Below are 20596 nucleotides of genomic sequence, written 5' to 3' on the forward strand. Positions count from 1 at the left end.
ACAAACAACAGCGATAACAAAATTCTTGTTCCCATGGCACTTACTTTCAAGAGGTGCACCACCTCCAGAAAGCCTTCCTTAACATCACACTTCCCATTCCGGCCTAATCATATGCAGGGGGCTGGCATATTTTACATGCAGAATTTTCTATTATATCTGCTTATTCTAATGCTTGTCTCTTCCATTTGACTGTAGAATATATATATATATATTCCACTCCTCGGTCCTCTAGTACATGGACAATATGTGTTTGTGTTAGGATGAACTCCCACCCAAAGCCATATTCTCCCCACAGATCTTCTGTAATTTTAAAAAAATATATCTTTATTGATTTCAGAGGGGAAAGGAGAGCGAGAGAGAGAGATAGAAACATCAGTGATGAGAGAATCATTGTCGGCTGCCTCCTGCATGCCCCTTGCTGGGATTGAGCCCGCAACCCAGACATGTGCCCTGACTGGGAATCAAATCGCGATCTCCTGGATCCTAGGTCGGTGCTCAACTGCTGAGCCACACCCAGCCAGGCAGATTTTCTGTAATTTTGATCAAGCTTCAAAAGCCATGTTAAACGATGTCTCCTGTTTGGCACCTATTTTTCTAATGCTGTGCTAAGTCATGAGTGTTTAATCTTCACAGCAGCCTGGGAATTAACAGCCACTACTGCATTGTGGAGGCAAGAACACTGAACCGAGGTCCAACATTGAACCGGGGTGAGTTTGTAAGGCCTGTGCACTGCGCTGCTCCCCACAATGAGGGGCCATCACGATCCCTCTGATGTTTGGCAGAAGCACTCAAGAGGGAGGTACTAAGGGAGTGAAATGCTACAGCAGGAAGGGAGCAAAGAAAGGTCACCAGGCAGGCTCTCAACAGAGTAAAATTTGGTGCCGAGTTTTGGCAAAAATGTTCAAAGAATGCCTTGCCAAGATCTCTCCTACCCCCAAATCGCTTTGCATTTCCATGCGTGACACAGGAACTCTAATAAGGATATGACTTCCACTAGGAAAAAAATCATCTCATTTTGCTTTCATCTTTCTACCAGCAGGCAGCAGTGGGAGGCAACGAGATGACTAATAGAGTATTCAAAAAAGCACTTTAGTTCCATTTGAGGATGAATGCCGCTTGCACTCTTCACCAGGGAACTTAGAGGGCACCATCTCTGAATGGATGGAAGCCTGAGAGTCCACACAGCTGGGTCAGCAGTCAGACCTCCACTGAGCACAGGCGGAGACATTCGCTGACACCCACTGGAAAACCAGGTGTCCATCGGCCTTTTCAGAAGCCTGTTAAGTGACAAGCCCACAATACTACTATAAACAGTATGCATGCTGAGTCTCAAAGTCACCAAACAAGAAGTCACCTAGTTTTGAGAAAATATTAACTCTGGGTTATTCTTTCATATCCTATGGGATGCTTTTCTGAATCTGACTTGAAATTAATGGGATACATTTACACGCCCAAAAGTCATGAACTTCAAAGCTTCAAATCCTTATCTAGAACCAGTCTCATAGCCAGGCACGGATTTAAAGCCAAATATCAATATCTGTTTTTTCCATTATGTGCAGAAACACAATACAAAACATCTCTGTCATGTAGAAACATAACCATGAGAGCAACTGAAATAACACTGTCCCTGACTGCTTCATACACAATTTCTTAATAATACACAAAGAAATAAACTAAATCACTATGCATTTGAAAATGTTCTGCAACTTCTGCTCTTAATTTCCATGAGTCTAGTTTCATAAAGAATGAATATCATCTCATCCCACTCACTCCTTGTTCCATTCTTTACCAGGTTTACTCTTATCTCTGCTCCCAGTAAGGTAATCAGCAGCAGAAAAAATACCGTTGCATCAACAGCAGAAATACTTAGTATTTGGAGGCAAATCCGTGCATGTACATGTACGTACAATAAATACATGGAACAAACAAGTGAAGACCTCAGTGTGTCCAAACCCATGGAAAATAAAAGATCAGTATGGAGAGTACTGATATCAGAGCAGTACAATGTGCTCAGCATTCAGAGATTCTTTGTCTGTTTGCAAAAAACACTGCATTTATTTTTTAATTACTAAAACCAATTGACATTTTTATCTTCTTCCTAAAGTGCCCCAGAGAAGAGGCTACTAGCCAGCAGTTGGTTATCAATGTAGATGTCGATGAGATATTGGCAGATAGATGGATACATACCTTAATTGTAGTTGTGTGCGCTCCGGGATATTCTTTTTCTTCCAGTGTTGACCACCTTTCTATAAACTTAGATACTAGAGAATCATCGTAGTCCACTATCTGAAATCCAGAGACATTTGCGCCTCCAAACTGAATTTTTAATAGATCTCCATCAGTAAATCCCTAGACAGAGAACACATTTATGTCCAATAGAACTTAACATTTACCAAGTAATTCTATGCCTTGTGAATTTTACAAATTTCAGAGAACATAAAAGAGATAAAAAGCCTATAGTAAATGTTCTGTGTATTTATCAGCCAAATTCTTCACCAGCACCTAGCATTCCCTTGGTATCATAGTGGGTCCTTAATCAATGATTGTTTATTGGTTACATGTACATTAAAGTTTTCTCCATTTTATTGAGAAATCATTCATGGATAAGGACTCGGTTTTATTTATTAAATCTACCACAAAGCAGCCCCAAGTGGTTACAGATACTTAGCAGCAAGTTACTTCTCCAAGAGCTCTAACACTGCGAGCAAATTATTCCTAACGTCTGAATGGGTCCCTCTTTCCCTCTGCTCTGCAGCTGTGACCCTAGTGTTCCTTCACTGCTTTTCTTAGTAGTTCCCCTGTTTCCTTAATCACTTTTCTGTCATCTTTGGCTCCTTTCTTCTGCTAGAGTCAATAATTTCCTGAGACACACTGGAGGTAAATATTTTGAGACTTTGAATGTCTGAAAATACCTTTATTTTACTCTCACATTTGATTAGTATTTTGGTTGGGCATAGACTTTTAAGTTGAAACCCTCATAATCTGAAGGCATTGTTCCACTGACTTTCATTGTTTCTACTGAAAAATGCAATTTTATTATTTCTAATTAATATTTGTATGTGACCTGCTTCATACTCTTGCCCTCTTCCCACCAACTAGAAATCTTTAAAATCTGTTTATCTCTGCAATTGCATGATAATTTTTTTGCAATATTGTGTGTACTCTGTGGCAGATTTTTGTTATCCATCATAGGAAATTTTTCTGAATGTTTCTTTTATAAGTTCCTTCCCCTGTTTTCACTATTCTGTCCTTCTAAGTGCTTATATTCAGACACTGTAATCCTTAGATTAAACGTCTAAATCCCTTACAGGTTCCCACACTCATACCATTTTATGTTATATTGTTATTTTTGTTACCTAATCTGATTTTCTCAACTTTATGCTCAGAGTCACTTAATTTTACTTACTGCTTTAGAAAAAATAACTTCCCAGAGCTCTTTATTGTCTGGTATTTGTGTATGTGTATGTGTGGCATCCTTTCCTCTCTCTTTTTTTAAATAGATAATACATTTTCCCTTATACCTCTGCAGACGCGCAGCACAACTTGAAACATCCTTCTCGTGATTTCTGCTTGCCCTGCGTCTGTTTGTTTGCACTGAGTCCTTCAGGACAGAGACTTTTTCTCAAATGCCTGGAGTGCCTGGCCGTAAGGCCCTGGAAGCTTCTGTGCGCCGGGGGAGAGGCTCGGCGAGGGTGCTGTACTGGGGGTGGCCAGGGGGGTGGGAGCAGTGCTTTTCTGTCAATACCTGAAGCGCTGAAAAAATGAGAAGGGGTCCCCTAGGACAACATCCTCGCTTTCCGTACAAGTTACCCCTTTAACTGCTGTCTGAGGAACTGAGGCGCGGCCTGTGTTGGGGCCTCAGCGAGCGCTGGGCGGGTGCCAGACGTGAACGAAACCCTGAGGGCCTTTGTGCAGGCGCCTCCTTGACACGCGGCAGGCGCTGGGCAGAGGAGGGGCCTCGCCAGCCAAGGGCTTGGGGCGAAAAGCCCTCCCAACTTGGAAGCCACCCCTCAACTCTAAATCAGGGAAGATGCCAAGCTCTCTCGACGTTCTCAGAAAGTGAGGATGACTACAGATTCTTTGGATTTACTGGTTCATAAGGAATTCCACATGGCAGGGACACCAGGTATTCAAGGGAGGAAAAGCACAACTTGAGTTCAGAGAACATATTCGGTGGATTTCTCCCTGGAAGCATCACGGCGGCATACACTTTCCTTTTCTTCTTTTTTTAAAATCTTTTTACTTTGGTCACTCACGCACTTCTTTTCATAATATCAGCTATCAACTTTCAAATTGATGAGCCACCTTCTGTCATTATTTCTCTATGTTCCAAGAAAATCTTCTCCATCTGGACATTTCTAAAGATCGCAGCTTTCAATGTGGCTCTGTGTGGGTCGTCAAATGGCAGGATTCACACAGGGGACTGACTGTCCAGGCTGTTTCCTGCACAGAAATTTGGTTCTGAAGAGACTGAATCCAGAGCTAATCTATTTTAACTCTTGCTTCTCCGGCAGAGAGTGATTTAGGACTTATAATATCATAAGAGTAAGTTCTAATGAATTTTTATAGTAGTTAGCCATTTCACTGCCAAACAGAAATTTATCTTGAATAACCAATTTCTCCCACTAGCATGTAGGTTTGAGATTTAATATTCTAAATCATTGGTACCACCTTCTAATGAAAATAATACTTATTAGTTGTAAGGTTGTAATTTATTTTTTTAATCTCTTTCCATCACAACTAGAACTGTCTCCTGATATAACAATTCTATATTCCAGGAATCATGAAATAAATCTGCTTTTATATAAATATGAAACCTTTTCAGAATCCTCTTATACTATTTAGAATAATCTCTTTCTCTCCCTCTGTCCCATTTTTTCTCACCTTTTTTTTTCTGAGATTGAAGAGGGCTGATGTCCTCAATCACATAGAATCATATTTATTGAAAGAGCACAAATCTTTGTAGCAGTAAAACTTTAAGCTCACTTTATTGATGGGCTAAAAGCTATTTTGAAAAAAGAAATATCTAATAATTCAAAATTGATTCTGTATACTTAAGAGAGGGAGATGCAATTAACTACTCAGATATTCAGTATAATCTTTGATAGGAATCCTAATGAAAAAGTGATCAGTTATAGGAATTTAACTTTCATTGTGTAAGTAGTAAATAAAAAAATGTAATATATCAATGATTGGATATTTCAGGTTTAATTTTTACTAAGACATTCTCACAAATTGGCATTTATTTCAAATATTACATGTGCTAAAAACTTTAAAGGAATGGGCAAAAGATAAAGTTTATAAACGCAGTGACAATAAGAAACAAGGGGAAATTTGGACAGTTAAATTTTACATATTTTTGAAAAATTTCCCATAGCTAAAATACACCTCCTAAGGCAATTTATAAAACTTGTAAAATATTGTTATATAATTTCTTACATCATTTATAATAATAGGAAATTGATTAAAAATGTAAAGTGAAAAGTAAATCTAAACATAAATTCAGAAATATATTGTCATCTAATCAATCAATATAATAAAAATATATTTTTATAAATACTACTGTTCAAATTTTTTAATTAATAAGAGTCTTCATAAAACAGTAAATATTAATTAATTCACCTACCAGATTTGCAATGATGTAATGGTACCCTTTAACATGTTTTCCAATGGTAATAACCTAACAAAGATAAAGAAAAAAATCATTTAATAAATGTTAGTAATATAAATGTGAAATTACTGATATTATGACCTGATTCAGAAAAAAATGAAATAATTAACTTCTGTTTTTTGAATTTCCACAATGAGTCATATTTGATAAAATATAATTATCAAACCCAGAGAATATTTCTATCAGAAAAAAAGTCACAATATATTTTAGTGCCTAATAAATGTTGTCTTTCAAAGTCAATAACTAAACAAAAATAGTGAAAATATGGCCATGAGATTTAACGAAATGTAAAACCAAAAGCATGTTGAATCCATCTCACAGTTTATTCCTACAAAGCTATGTTTTTGTCTTTGCGATAAAACATTAAACAGCTAAAACCAACATCTGAGATTTCATATTCACACATCTACATTCAAAGATAATAATCACACATAGAGTTTATAGTTATACATAAATTTAAAATGACTATTAATAAGCATATAAATGAATTCTTTTGTAGATCTATAAAATAATATTCCTATCTTAAGAATCTTAAAATGTTTATAGTTTAGTTCAAATAAACATTATTATTTCTAGCTTGAGGCAGCAAAGTATCAGAAAAGCTAATATTTCTCCACAAATCTAAGTCAAAAATCAATGGCAAAATAAATGCATTATGAAACAAGTGGCTGTTTTGATAATGCTGAAATAGTTTTGGACATTACTGAATCAATTTGACTTTTCACTGATCTATATCAATTACAAAGAGAGTATAAATAATAAAATGACCATGTTGTAATCCTGATATTTAGATATTCAAATGTAATTTTTATTTTTAATAAAATAGCCATACCAATGGAAAGCATGAAATGTGAGGGCTATGGACAAAAATTCCAACCATTACCCTCCCTTCTTGATTGAAGTCTTGGTAGCTTCCTATTGCTTTTAGCATAAAAGTAAAAATCCTTCATATGCTGCAAAGTCCAATGGTGTTTCAAGCTTCTGCAGACCCACCCTTCCCCCTTTCTACACTGGAGACTTCTGGCCCTCTCTGAGTATTTTTGCACACAAAAAAAGGCTTCTTTCCATCCCCTCTGGGTTTTACACATTGTTTCCTCTACTTGGAAAACTCTCTCCACCACCATAGCCTTTGCCTGATTCAATCTTCAGGCACGATGAATCTCAGCCCAATGTAACCTCCTGGAAGGAGACTTCCCTGATTTTCCCTGGTCCCAGGCAAAGCCTGGCGCTCCAAAGCAATCCACTTAGTTAAAGCGCGAGGGCAGTCTGGCTGGCGTGGTTCAGTTGGTTGTCTTCCTATGGACCAAGAAGTCACTAGTTTGGTTCCTATCTCTCTCTCCCTATTCCTTCCTCTCTCTGGAATCAATAAGAATATATATTTTTTTAATTAAAAAAAAAGAGTCGAGGGCAAAATCTTAGGAAGGATTCTACCATACGCCACTTTAATATTAAGTGGTAGCTGTATGGAAGAGAGTTAGGACTTATATTATTTTCTAACCTATTTTTATGTAACACAACTAAATTGCCTTTTCCCGGAAACTGACTCTTTGTACTGAAGAAAAAAATTTGAAGACAAGATATCCTTCTGAATTCAAAAAAAAAAAAAAATTAATTAGCATCAGCTGAATAGAGTTGATTATGTCCCTCATATTTCCTACTGGCATTTGTTGGTTCTGCTTACTATTCAATCTACTTTCTGAATAATGAATGTCTTCCTTCTGGGAATTAAGAAAAACATAGTATAAATGGTCTGCTAGTAGACCCTACTTAAGTTTAGCAGTGTTCGTTTAGAGAAAGGAGGGGCATGACAATTTATTAGTCCCATTTCTATATAAAAATTAGTGTTAGCCAACTAACAATCATGTCTTTGCTTTATAATAACCATCAGTATTGTACTAACAGTAGAAATTTATGTTATTTTCTCAATGTTTTTCATGGCTGGGTCCATTTCTTACTTAAATACTGCTAGAAATAAGTGTCTCCAGGTTTTACCAAATGATAAAATACTCATAGTCTAACAGAGTTTAATTCTATTACTAACTTTAAACTACTATAAAAATACAATTCTGTCATATCTCTGCTCTCTCATAAGTATTAATAGAATGAGGAAGTAAATAGTGTTTCCTTTTCTTGAAATGTACTTTTACCCCACTTTTTGCCTGGTTAACATTCCTTGAAGGCCTTCCACGATCTCCCAATCTAAATGATCTCTTTCTATAATTTAGGAAAATAATATCCCGTTCTTTTCATTCATAGTATATACCATTATTATAATTACACATTAATTTCTGTAAATATATCATAAATGTTCACTTTGATGGGGCCTTGCCTGATTTGTTTAATATTACTGCCTTGAATCTTCTCCAGTGCCTGTCCAGTAAACATTAGACAATCGGGGAAATTTACTGAATGAATAAATAAATAAATCCAAATCAGCCAAATGCTACCCATAGGTGAACTCTTCATAGATGATCCTACCCATGTTAAGACAGGTACTCCCTCATCCATGCTCTTAGACATTGATTATCACTGGTAATATTGTAGGATTATGTATGTGCATTTTTTCTTCTTTTCTAAACAATAAGTTCATGGGGTGGAGACACCACCCTTTCTTGCCTTTCTTTGGCACGCTCATTCCAGATGCAGAGGATGTCCTCAATAAAGGTTTGTTGAATAATGCAACCATCCATTGTATACACTCATTTAACACATTCAAGGGTGTCTTATGGAAATACAAATAATATATATGTGCAAAATACTCTGTACATTTTGAAAGGATGTCCAAACGGTTATTTATTTAATCATGATCATATTGCTTCTAAACATTCCATTCTATATATTCCTAGTTTCTCTTGTAGTTCTCTCTTCTAATTTTGGAAATAATTATTTTCATGTAGGCTTTCCCAACATTTATCATGATAACTTAGGGATACTTAAAATTTTAAGCCAGACTAATGGCTAATATTAAAATTCAGTTTTAATGAGAATCTCCTATGAAATTCAAATGCGTTTTTGAGATTCACATTTGTACAAGAGATCATCAGGTTTAAAACAATCTTAAATTCATCTCCTGGGACAGCAGTCAAGATTTTTTCTAGTAAAATGTTCACCTCTCTGGCATGCAACATTTAGTTTTGTCATATAAGGAGACAGCATTACTCAGTTATTCAATAACTTATGAAAGATCCATTTAATATGTCATTAAAACTTCATCAGCATTTATATTTGCAAAATGATTTATGTTCTACAAATTAGTGAATCTAATTTTCTCCCCAAGTCTAGAAACTCCAAAAAATGCATATACTCAACTGTGTGTTTTTCTTCCAGTCCTGCATTATTCCAAGGAGATACTAGTCATACATACATAGTGGAGGCTACTAGTACAATGTGTATATATGTATATGTATGTGTATTATATATCAACTATATTACAGCCATCAAAAGCATTTAGAAATCACACACACACTAATCAGCTAGGAAAAGCAGCAGATGCCCTGTGAAGGAGATCTTAGTAAGTCATGATGCTGCTTCACTACCATCTGTCATCACTTCCCCAATCTATAAACATAGTGGATTTAATCTTTATCATAATATCTTACTGCATGGTTGTCTTTCCTAAAAGATCTTAAACTGAAGCGCAGTAAGCACAGATGAAACATCCTCAGCTCTGATACTGTCTTACTCTTTAAAATGTTCCAAATGAATATATCTAGAGTACTTCTCAAATAGTGAACACAGATGGAATGTGTCTTTCCTACATATTTTAATTTCATACATTAATAGTTTTGTAGTGATACAAAAATGTGCCTATTAGGAGGAAAATATTACTTCTAGGGAAAATAAATCCATGCCTTTTCTGAAGACACAGACCTATTTAGAGAACAAGGTAGGCTTAGCGCAGAGTGCTGTATTCTATTGTTTGAAGTAACCCATTGTATCACCAAAGAATTCATGAATTATTCGCTTTTCCCTTAGGACCCAGATTTAATACATGCCTATTTCTATATCTCTAAGAAGTTCAACAGAATTAAAATTTAAATTTTCAATTAAAAATATCAAGGTTTAGGGTGACACTTATGTAAAACGTAAGAGTCAGGAATTATATATCGACTATATTTCATGATTAGTCTCATGTGTCAGCATTATTGAGGACCATCTGCTATTGCTAACTGAAGCCAGAGATAATTTAATTGATGATCTTTGCTGCATCCTACATAAACCATAAAGTAAAAACTGCTGTTCAAGCACCTTCCACAAATACTCATTCCAAATGCTGACAGTGCACACATATTCTATATTTAGTGCCATTGGAAAACAGAGAATAACAAACCTGGTCTACAATGTCGTTTACTTTATCCCGTTCACAGTCCAGGATGACACGCCGTTCCTTTTTTAACTCCAGATCTTGAAAAAGCGATCGGTAGGTCTCATCTTTCTTGTCGTTGTTAATGTTTCCCACATTGATAGCAGTCACTTGCCATTTCTTTTCAGCAGCGGAATCCAGCACAGCTTGCAGTGTTGATAAGCCTAGGAAGGCAAAGAAAAATGATGACTGATAAAGATACTCAAATAAATCAGAATTGTGTTGTAAAGTAGACAGCAAACATTGTATATATATATATTTGAGAGAGAGCGAGAAGAGAGAAACATCCATCTGTTGTTCCACTTATTTATTCATTGGTTGATTCTTGGATGTGCTCTGATAGGGGATCGGACGTGCAACCTTAGTGCATCTGGACGATGCTCTAACCAGCTGAGCTACCCTACCCAGCCAGGTCATGGATATTTTTGTGCAACTAATTCGATGTTGACTTCTCTAAAAAGCTACAGCTATGATCTTGATCAACTTTTACATATTTTCGCCTCACATCAAATTTTATCCAAATGCTATTGTTCTGGCTAAAGAGTCATAATTTGGAGGGGGAATAGTATCCTCTTTTCTTAGTTCTCTCAATATCATAATGTCTTCAGTACCTCTGGTTCAAGTGAAATGAAAAGACATTACAAAACTTTCTTTCTCTGACAGATTAGAAAAAAATGTTTCATTATATATGATACTTTATCATGTCATGTTAATATCCTGGAGAGGTTGAGTACATTTTCAGTGAGATGAATCTATGTGTTTATTTGAGTCTAAGAACCAATAATCTCTATTTCCTCCTATATTTTTACTCAGAAGTTGTTTTTTCTCAGCCTTCTGTTATATCAGTTTTTTATTGGAACTGATCTGATAGAGATTAACATGTTCACTTATTAATGAGATGGTAGGAGTTTTCTAGCACAGATTTGTTACATTTATTTAACTTCCCAAATGTAAAAACATTTTACTATTTATTAGTAACTATGCTTATCACATCATATACCTTAAAATTTTTTAAAAATATACATCTTTATTGATTTCAGAGAGAGGAAGGGAGAGAGAAATAGAAACATCAATGACGAGAGAGTCAGTGATCGTCTGCCTCTTGCATGCTCCCTACAGGGGCTTGGGCCCCAACCCGGGCATGTGCCCTGACCAGGAATTGAACCGTGATCTCCTGGATCCTAGGTTGATGCTCAACTGCTGAGCCACACTGGCCAGGCAAATTTTTTAATTTCTATTTTAAATTATCCATACATTACCTCATATGTAGAACTGAGAGGGAAAACAACTTGGGAATTTATTTCCTTAAATTAAATCTGCAGTTTAGCACTTAGAAAGCCAGTACATGACTTCAGCTCTTCTCAGTCAACTCAAGTCCATTGTTTCTATTAATAGCTTAATGAGCAACACAAATTCAAGGCTCCGAAAAGAATTTGGAATCATAACATCACCTTCCTGATTCCAAAAACACCTGCATCTTTCTCAAAAGAATATTGATCCCTTTTTACCTAAAAATGTGGGATTTACCTAGTGTGATCACATCCCTCTATAAGCTTTATTCATGCACTAAACTTATTCAAATCTATTTATAATGGCAAAAACATGTGCATTCTAAATGTTTTTGAAAACAATTTGAACCTGAAAAATATCATTAAATATTGTTTTGATGCTGTATTGACCAAGAATATACAGGTGAGTCTAGAACATCTTGTAATACTAGAAAGCAAAGAAACTCTCCAAAACTATCAGCATTGTGTCAAAAGACTCAGGAGACAATTTGGTGAGGACAAGTTTAAATAAAGATACAGCAATTTGAATATCAATAAGAATAATAATAACTGCAAAATACTTAAATATATAACATATTTTAAATCCATAATTTTAATGATATATTTTTAAAAATATTTCCTTGCCAGTGAAGGATGCCAGAGAGCCAAGTTACTATTTTGAAATGGTAAATAAAGGAAAAGAGACAAGCATTTTCCTGCCTTTCCTATATGAACTACACTCAGGATAATAATTAATTAAGGTTTTTTTTCCTCTTTGGAAAAGACTCCAGTTAATAAGTGATGAATGAATATAGATTTTGAATTATAACCATCTTATTGCACCTAGTAAATTAATGTATCAAGGTAACATCATAACTGCTGCTAACAACACAAACAGAGAGACAACCAAAAGTTATGTGTTTCCAAATGGGAGTATTCAACACCACCTATGAAGTATATATGTCAAAAAAGTGAAGTTGAATCCCATCAGGCTTCTAGGTCAACTATGAATTTATAAGAAATATGTGGCAAAGAGTTAAATCCTAAACACCATCATGTTGTAATCATCAAAATTCACAGTAAATAACTCTACATTACATTATAAAAGCCTTATGAGAGATCTTAATCAATTGTGATATATGGACCTCATATTTATCCTGATTCAAGCAAACTGTAAAAAAATGGATGAAGATATTAATGAACTATTGTTTATGTATGATAATATCATGATTATATTTAAAACAAGAGAATTGGGTTTTTTTCCAAAATACAGATTGAAATACAGATGAAATCACATGATATCAGGTATTAGCTTCAAAATAATTGTGAAGGTCAGAGGGATATAAATAAAACAAGATTTCTCATATTATGGTTATTAATTAAGGTGGGTTAAGAGTCCATGGAGAGTCTTTATATTATCCTCACTATTTTGTTATTTAAAATATTTCATAATGAAAATTTAAAATAATTTTATTTCAATTTAGAAAGTTGAACCATAAATTGAACTTAAAGTGAATTTTGTTTTTTTGGTAAAATTAGTTTCCTCTATCCAGTTTTATGACAAAAACTATAGTACGAACAACAATTTCTCAAGGGAAAATTTAAAAAGATATAACATGCCATTGTAAAAAAATCTATTAATGATAAAACATCTTTTAAAAACTTCACAGAACACATATGATTCACTACAAGTAAATTAAATCCTTCTGTGATACAATTCAAATCCTTTTCCTGTTTTCATCAGTGAAGGTAGAACACAGCTGGTCATCATGATCAACTCAACAGATATCAATGTGCTTGCAAAGGGTTATTAAGTGTTTCCAGCTTTCTTTCCAAATAAGAAAAAAAGCTAATTTTCTAAACCTCTTCTACTGTCTAGGTTTTACTTTTCCACATTCTAATCATGCAACTTTTTCATGTCATCTCCTTAAAATCATTACATCCATGGATGATGTTCTTTATGCTCTCTGCATATTATCATCTAGCACTAGAAGTGAATTTCCTTTCTTCTAGACAATACATTATTTTATTTCTTTGTTATTTAATTATGAATTTTACCACCTACTAAAATAAGTTTCAAGTGATGCTCTTGACATTCTGTCTTCTCTTTCAACATATGTTACAAGAAATTTTAAATATAAATGACAATTTGAAGATGGATTTATCAAGTGATATATCTAAACAATATTTATTGGCAGTTCATCCTTTCGACGATTATGGTGTACAAAATCAATAAGAATTCATTTAAAGAATGGCTGAGTTTCAGACTCATTTGTTCTGCGTGTCAAAAGTAACACAGTTGGTGTGGATTCTCTGTTATTACAGCTCTCAGAATTAATATTTTGTAACCTGTGAAACTAAAAAAAAAATAACATCCATTTATCAAAAAACTAAACTGCTCGAGTAGTGTATATCAGACTTGATGAGTTTAGTTTCATCAGAAGATACTGAATAATATTAAAGCATCTCCTAAGGACAGTGGAAGTAAGTCACAAACCATGGCAAGATCCAACTCAGGATTTGAAGAGACTGCTGGTCTCTGATTAGTAATCCATATTCTTAGATTTCTTTTTTCAGTAATAGTAAATAGGCCTCTCAACCTCTTTCTCAACTTGATCTGCCCCTTCCCCTTAACTAAAAGTTTTTATTGTCTTGTGACTTTAAAAGGATTATTTTAAAATTTAAAAATCACTGAAAATGCATGTTACACCTATTGAGGCAAAATTTTAATTATCCAAATATAACACAAATTCATGCTCTTGGTCTCTTGGTACCATATTCCTATTAGGGGAGCAGTATTACTTGAGATATCTCTCTTTCCCTTTCACACAAACTAGCAAGCATCTTTATATATACAATTAATCCCTTAATTCAGAATATAAACGTATGAACAATGGGAGTTCTATATGAATATTGGCTAATTTAAAGCTATTGGTAGGTATTAATCATTCAACTCTATATCTATACTACTATATTAATATATTTGAGTGACTATAGCAGAGACTCATTACTGAACTACTTAGGAAAAAAAACCCTTAAAATGCACAGTTGTTCATGTAAAATACCAAAAAAATCCAGAAAATTAACTGTTCCTCTCAATAAAGATATTTAAAATATATTCTTAAAACACCTCAAGAATATTACAAGACTCTAAAATTAAGCTCTAAATTCTCAGACTTATGGCTAAAATATCATTAGATTGCATTGCTTCCTCATGTGTCTAATTTTTCCTGGACTAGTTATACCTGTATAACTATTTTAATCTCCTTAAAACTCTTTCAAAGTATTAGTAGCAGCATTCAATCTCATTGTGAGCTAGTGTTAATAACACTGGAGGTTATAGAAAATCCATCAGCCTAAAAACAGGTGAAGTCCAAATATCTTCGTTTGAATGTTAATGGGTGGAATTAAAAAATGATTACTGCAAATAGGTATATTTCATTCAGACCATGACTTTCTTCTTAGAAATATTTTCTTTGTTCCATTTAAAATTCACTGCCCTTATTCATCTTTCAGGCACAGAAATTAATATTCATGATCACTAAATCATGGCAGCATGCCTAGGCCAGATTAGATTAACATATATTTCCCTCATTGACTTTCTCAGGAACATCTGAAAAGAAAATTTATTACTTGGAAGAACTTATTCTATGCATGGTGTCTTCTTGGATCTGGAATCAAAATGTTTCCCTTCAGGAAAATAGTATGACTCAAAATTAAAACTGAGACATGAAGATATAAACCATTAGTTTTGCTTTTACCTACTGCCTATAGAAACATATTACCTTACCTTGTTGACATTAAACCAATAAATAAAAACCACATTTTGATTGAGTCTGGTTCAAATTCAATATATATATATATATATATTCAAAGATAATTTCTATATTTAACCCATTGACATAGATAACACCATTACCCTATAGTTGCAAATGTATTTAAGATCTATCTACCAACTCCCAGTGGAGGAGTAATGTACAGCTTTTAGAAAAAGCACTGAGTCATAAAGCATTGCCAGGTCGCTGCCACATGCTTGGACAAAGAGAAGAACCCAGCAGTTCTAAAAGGTCACAGGGCAGCAAATGAAGAGTTTCAACCCTCTTCCCACCAGTAAACTTGAAAAAAAAGATGATCTGTGCAAAGATCAGGGGGCATCTATGTTCTCTTTCATTTACAGTTGGGATGCACTCTCCTGGACTTGGGGCTCAGCACTGGGATGAATAATTGAATGCAGGAAACGTTGAATTGTTAAGAGCAGTGCAATGAAGAAGCATAAAAGCATTTTAAATCTTTTTCATCTAGTTCAGATTCAGGGCAGAATGTTGGAGAGACATTTTCATGCTTGGGCCCTATGCTGTTCAGAAAAACATCAATTCATATACTTAGAAATTAAAATTTTAAAATGTTTATCTGTTTACTCATCTCAACAAAGTAAAGATTAAACACTGAAAATAAATTTTAAAAAGCATATAATTCCAGAAGAACAGACCAAATCCGTTGAAACTGAAGCATGTAGAGATATAAATTGAGAGATGAAATTATGGAATCCATATTTAAAAGCATACTTTCTATGGATAAAGGGAACCTAGGTGCATTCTCAACTCATATAACACTAAAATAAGAAGGTGTTTCCCGGAAATGTAAAAAATAAAAAAAAAGCTAAAGGACCAAAGGAAAGAAATGAGGTCATGTGATGAATGCATAAATAAACTTTTAGAAATGTAATATGATGGCAAAGCTATAAAAATTAATATAATAATAAAAAAATCAGACAGCTAAAAATCCCATTTTCATGGGCCAAGTAACACACTACATAAAGGCCACATCTTATGCCAGTGTTTTGAGTCTTACACACTTATCTCTGAAAATAGTTTCAGATGAAACGCCAGTGTAATACTCTTCATATTAAAACATGAACAGCTATTTAATAAAACTTGAAAATGTGTGCATAAGGTCATTTTTGGCTTTAATTTATAATTATTTAATATTATAACTAATGTTCTCTCAACAATGCACTTGGACTCAAATCAATTTGTATAATTTTAATGACTGGAGATTACCTCATCACTTAAATTTCATTTGATAATCTAAAGTATTAATAAAATCATTTTAAATGTCTCAGGTTCTTTTCACAAGTACATAAATTCATCCACCTTCACTGGATCATTTCCCAGAGCTTTCCTTTCTTTAGTCTCTCTCTTCAAATACTGGAGTTTCTCTTTTTCTATTTATGTCAGCTATTGTCTATTTAAATTTTCTCAGAAGTTCAGTTTCAGCTAGAGGGCAGAGGGAGGGCAAAGTATGTCCCTAAAGTAAAAATGCCACCTTCAACTTTGTGAAATAGTTAAGATAATTCATTTTCTGATCCTTCGATTTAGCAAGCAAGATACAGCAGGTTCTAATATCATCTCAAACTTAAAATACACAGAGGTTAAACTCACTTATAACCACTATTTATTGACTATCAGCTCTGTCCCAGCATTATCTGAAGCACTGCGTGTATAGTTAAGAACTGTACGCCAGTGTACTGGGCACTGCTTGGGCATTGCCTTCCTGGGGCTGATAGCCAGATCTTCAATAAAAAGCATAATGCCCAGCCTGTGTGAGTAAAACAGTCCCTGGAACATAGTAGAAGCTCAATAACAGTTCTTGGGTGAAAGAATGAACACCACTATTAATTATAAGTTGTGATAAGTACTGTGTAGGAAAAGAAGAGATTGCTTTGAAAGAAAATAATAGTATGAAATGCATCTCTGTGGAAATGCTATATAAACAGCCATGAAGGAGGAAGAATCCGAGATACGTGCAGAGATTTGAAGTGAAAGACGATTGATCTGAGAAGTGAAAGAAGATTAGTTAGATGGATTTAGCTTAGTGAGTGGGCTGGACAGTAGGATAAATTGGCAGGAACCAGATACTATAAGACCTTAAAGTTGTGTTAAGAATTTTCAATTTTATACTCATTGTAATTAGAAGTCATTGAAGTGTTTTAAGCAAGGGAGCAATGTGGTCAGAAAGGCATTTAAAAGCATTTAAAAATTCAGGCTACTTTGTGGGATGAAGTAATGAAAAACTAGTGTGGAAACGGAGAGACAATGGAATAAACACATGACAGTGGCTTGATCTGGAGTCATCAGTGAAAAAGAAGAGTGTCTATAGATAAAATATGTTTAGGTGGGAATCACATCAATAGGATGTAAGGTCAAAAGAGCTATTGAAACTACTCCCTGTTTCAGGCTAGTTATATTAACATAACAGTACTCAAGGAATTTGCAGAGAGCAAGAGGAAAGACTCAGATTAGGCTCAGTTTTATAAGCCTTTTCATAACATTAATGAAAGGTGTGGTTCAGAATTATCCAGCACATTGGAGTCCATATTCACATTAAATAGTTCTGTGTCTCCATTCCCCCTGGGACGAGCAAAGCCCTTCCTTCTCAAAGTCTGGGGCAAAAGTTGTTGACAAGGCACATTTTTCAGCTTGCATAGTGCTGACTCACTTTTCCACTGATCGTTCTGGTTGTCAGGACTGGGAGGACAGGGCAGAGAACCAGACACCAAGCTCGAGCACTCCAGACTCCAAATGACGACAAACTGATCAATGGAGAATTGACTCACGGTGGGCTCTCTTCCTGTCTGCCCTTGGGGGTTAGCAAGGTGCCCTATCTTGGTCAAAACAGGCTTCTGTTTTTCATCTGAACCTTTAAATATTCCAGGAAGCAAGCTGCTAAAGAAGAGTACTTAGTACTCTTACAATAATGCTTCTTAACCCTTTCCAACTTGGTTATGGATACTCTCTCTCGAAAAATACAGAAATGAACTTGTGCACAAAATATTCACACAATTATAGAAAGTGCACAGACCCACTGAAGCTGAATCACGAGCCCAGGAATGGTTAAGATATCTGGCATTCTACGACATGGAAATCAGGCAGGTCTGCTGATATTAAACTTCTCAACAATGGACATGGGAAACACAAGGAAGGACTGCCCCCCAAAAAAACTTGTATAATGAGCCAACATTTTATCCAATTGACACGCTAATCAAGAATAACTCATCATAAATGATTAGATAGAATTGTGAAATAAACATGGATCTGGTGTCTGAAAACCTGTTTTCTACTGGACCACATATGGAAAGATCACAAGCAGGACCTTTAACTTCTCTGAGATTCAGTGATCCCATTTTAAAGCAAGGTTAATAAAAATTGTACCTGAATGATAAAACTTTTGCATGTGAAAATATTTAATAACTATACATTTCTCTAGAAGTTCTTACTTATGTATTAATTCAAATTTTACTTAAACCAATTTTCAAGGCAACTACTTCACTGACCTTGAGCTAGTAACCCAGTCACCATAGAGTCCCAACTCTTGCTGCCAGAAGGTGTTTTCTACATTACAACTGGGCATTGGGCTGACACAGTCTATATCTCTAAATTGTACATTCACAACTTTTTTTACATTAAATATGTTTTCCAGGTTTAGACTGCATTTTTCATTTACACAGTAAAATTAAACCATGTAACCCTTGGACTTTAATGCAGCTCTGTAGCTCTGTAACGTCTCATATAAGTGTCAAGTGTAGGCATTGAATTGGACCCATTATGGAGAGATAGGGATATTTTCACTTACCTCTGTCGCTGTCATAGAGGTATGCAAACTTGTCCCACTGATAGTATTCGATCAAGCTAAGAAGGGCTCCTTTGAGGTCAGGTCTCATCTGAATGACAAATGGGTGTGTGCCATCAGTCGGGAAGCTGGGAGTGATGAAGGAGACATGGAGCGTTCCACAAAACGATGTGATGGTATTTACAGACTTCTTGTCATAAAATCCAAAAATAGCATAGACTCCTCTTGAAAACTGGGAGCAGACTAGAAGGATAGGAAAAACAGAAAGGAGGAGTCATTAAAATTGGCACACAATCATGGATTTGCTTGAAACTCAATGCTCTTTTATATAAAATACAAAATAACCAACAAATAAAAAATAGAATTTATATCAATGATCCATCAAATGTATGAGCACTTATTTGCTTAAGAAGTTCAAAGACTTATAAACCATTAAAATAATAATTCTAGGTTTATGAAAATACCTAGATTATTTTTTAACAAATAATGTGAGTATAAGCATATTTTATGACAGCCTAATTACAACCAAAAAGAGTGCCCTGGCTGGTTTAGCCCAGTGGTTAGAGCATCAGCCTGCAGACTAAAGGGCCCCGGGTTCCATCCCATCCAAGGGCACATATCTCAGTTGCAAGCTCAATCCCTGGCTCTGGTCAGGGCAAGTGCAGGAGGCAACCAATCTATGTGTCTCTCTCACATTGATGTTTCTCTCTCTCTCTCTCTCCCCCCGCCTCCACGCTCTCTGAAAAGCAATGGAAAAAATATCCTTGGGTGAGGATTACAAAAATAAGAGTACAAGTAAAAATCATTAGTTATAAGAACAAACTGTAGTTACCTGGGATTTATACACATTCATAACAGCTCATTGCCTACAGTATTGATTCTTTTAAAAGGCTTGTTGTGTTAATGATGTTTTTATGCTAGAAGGTCAGTGTGCTTATGAAGCAGTCTACTGATGACACAAACTTCTTTAAGGGAAGGTGGATGCAAGACTCTCGCCACAAAGTCATATCGCCGGAAGGAAACTCGCTGTCTCATCTTGTGTCACTCAGTAAAGTAGCAATTAAGTGAAGTTCAGAACACCTAACTTATCCCCTTAACTTAGCTTCCCCTGGACTTAACTTATCCCATATGTTCAATTCTATACAAAGCAAAGAATATTATCAACACTTTTTGACTTAGGACTATCAATCATATATAAACTTTTTAAAAATTATTTCAAAGTTCCCATTGCTCGCACAATCCTTTAACACTCTGTATTTCCGTGAATGACATACTACCTTGCACATTACCTATAGTCGGACCAGAACAGACTCATGTATCTCAGCAAACAAATGAAAGCATTGCTTTACATTTACTTCATACTTCAACATAAAGCAAAGATGAGATCTCTGCCTTTCATTCACGGTTTTGTTTTTGTCTTTGCCTGAGTGCAGAAGTTGAAAATAACCTTTACTGTGTCTGACTATGCTCATTTTTCATATACATGAAAATGTCCTTTCATTGATAAAATCCTTCTAGGCAAATTTTGTGGTAGTTTCTTATTTTATACATGGATATATGTGTACTGACATGTATATCTTAAACCTTAAGTTAGTTCAGAAATTGAGGACTCCATCCGACATATAAAAGGGGGAAATTGCTATAAAATTATCTCTGGGTCTATTT

The 20596-nt window shown here is 35.0% G+C and overlaps 1 protein-coding gene across 7 annotated transcripts in view; it reads right to left on the reverse strand.

Moving 5' to 3' along the window:
* The window catches only part of GRIA2 (glutamate ionotropic receptor AMPA type subunit 2), a 117311-nt gene that overhangs the window by 43894 nt on the left and 52821 nt on the right, over positions 1–20596 (reverse strand). For all 7 annotated transcript variants that reach the window (XM_081134341.1, XM_081134339.1, XM_081134340.1 and 4 more), the window contains exons 3-6: positions 18935–19174; positions 10002–10198; positions 5627–5680; positions 2188–2349 (exon numbers count right to left, since the gene is read on the reverse strand). In XM_081134341.1, the coding sequence (XP_080990467.1) occupies positions 2188–2349; positions 5627–5680; positions 10002–10198; positions 18935–19174 (653 nt within the window). The remainder of the gene's footprint in view (positions 1–2187; positions 2350–5626; positions 5681–10001; positions 10199–18934; positions 19175–20596) is intronic.

This window comes from Miniopterus schreibersii, assembly GCF_964146895.1.
Source record: "Miniopterus schreibersii genome assembly, chromosome: 4".
Taxonomy (NCBI): Eukaryota; Metazoa; Chordata; class Mammalia; order Chiroptera; family Miniopteridae; genus Miniopterus; species Miniopterus schreibersii.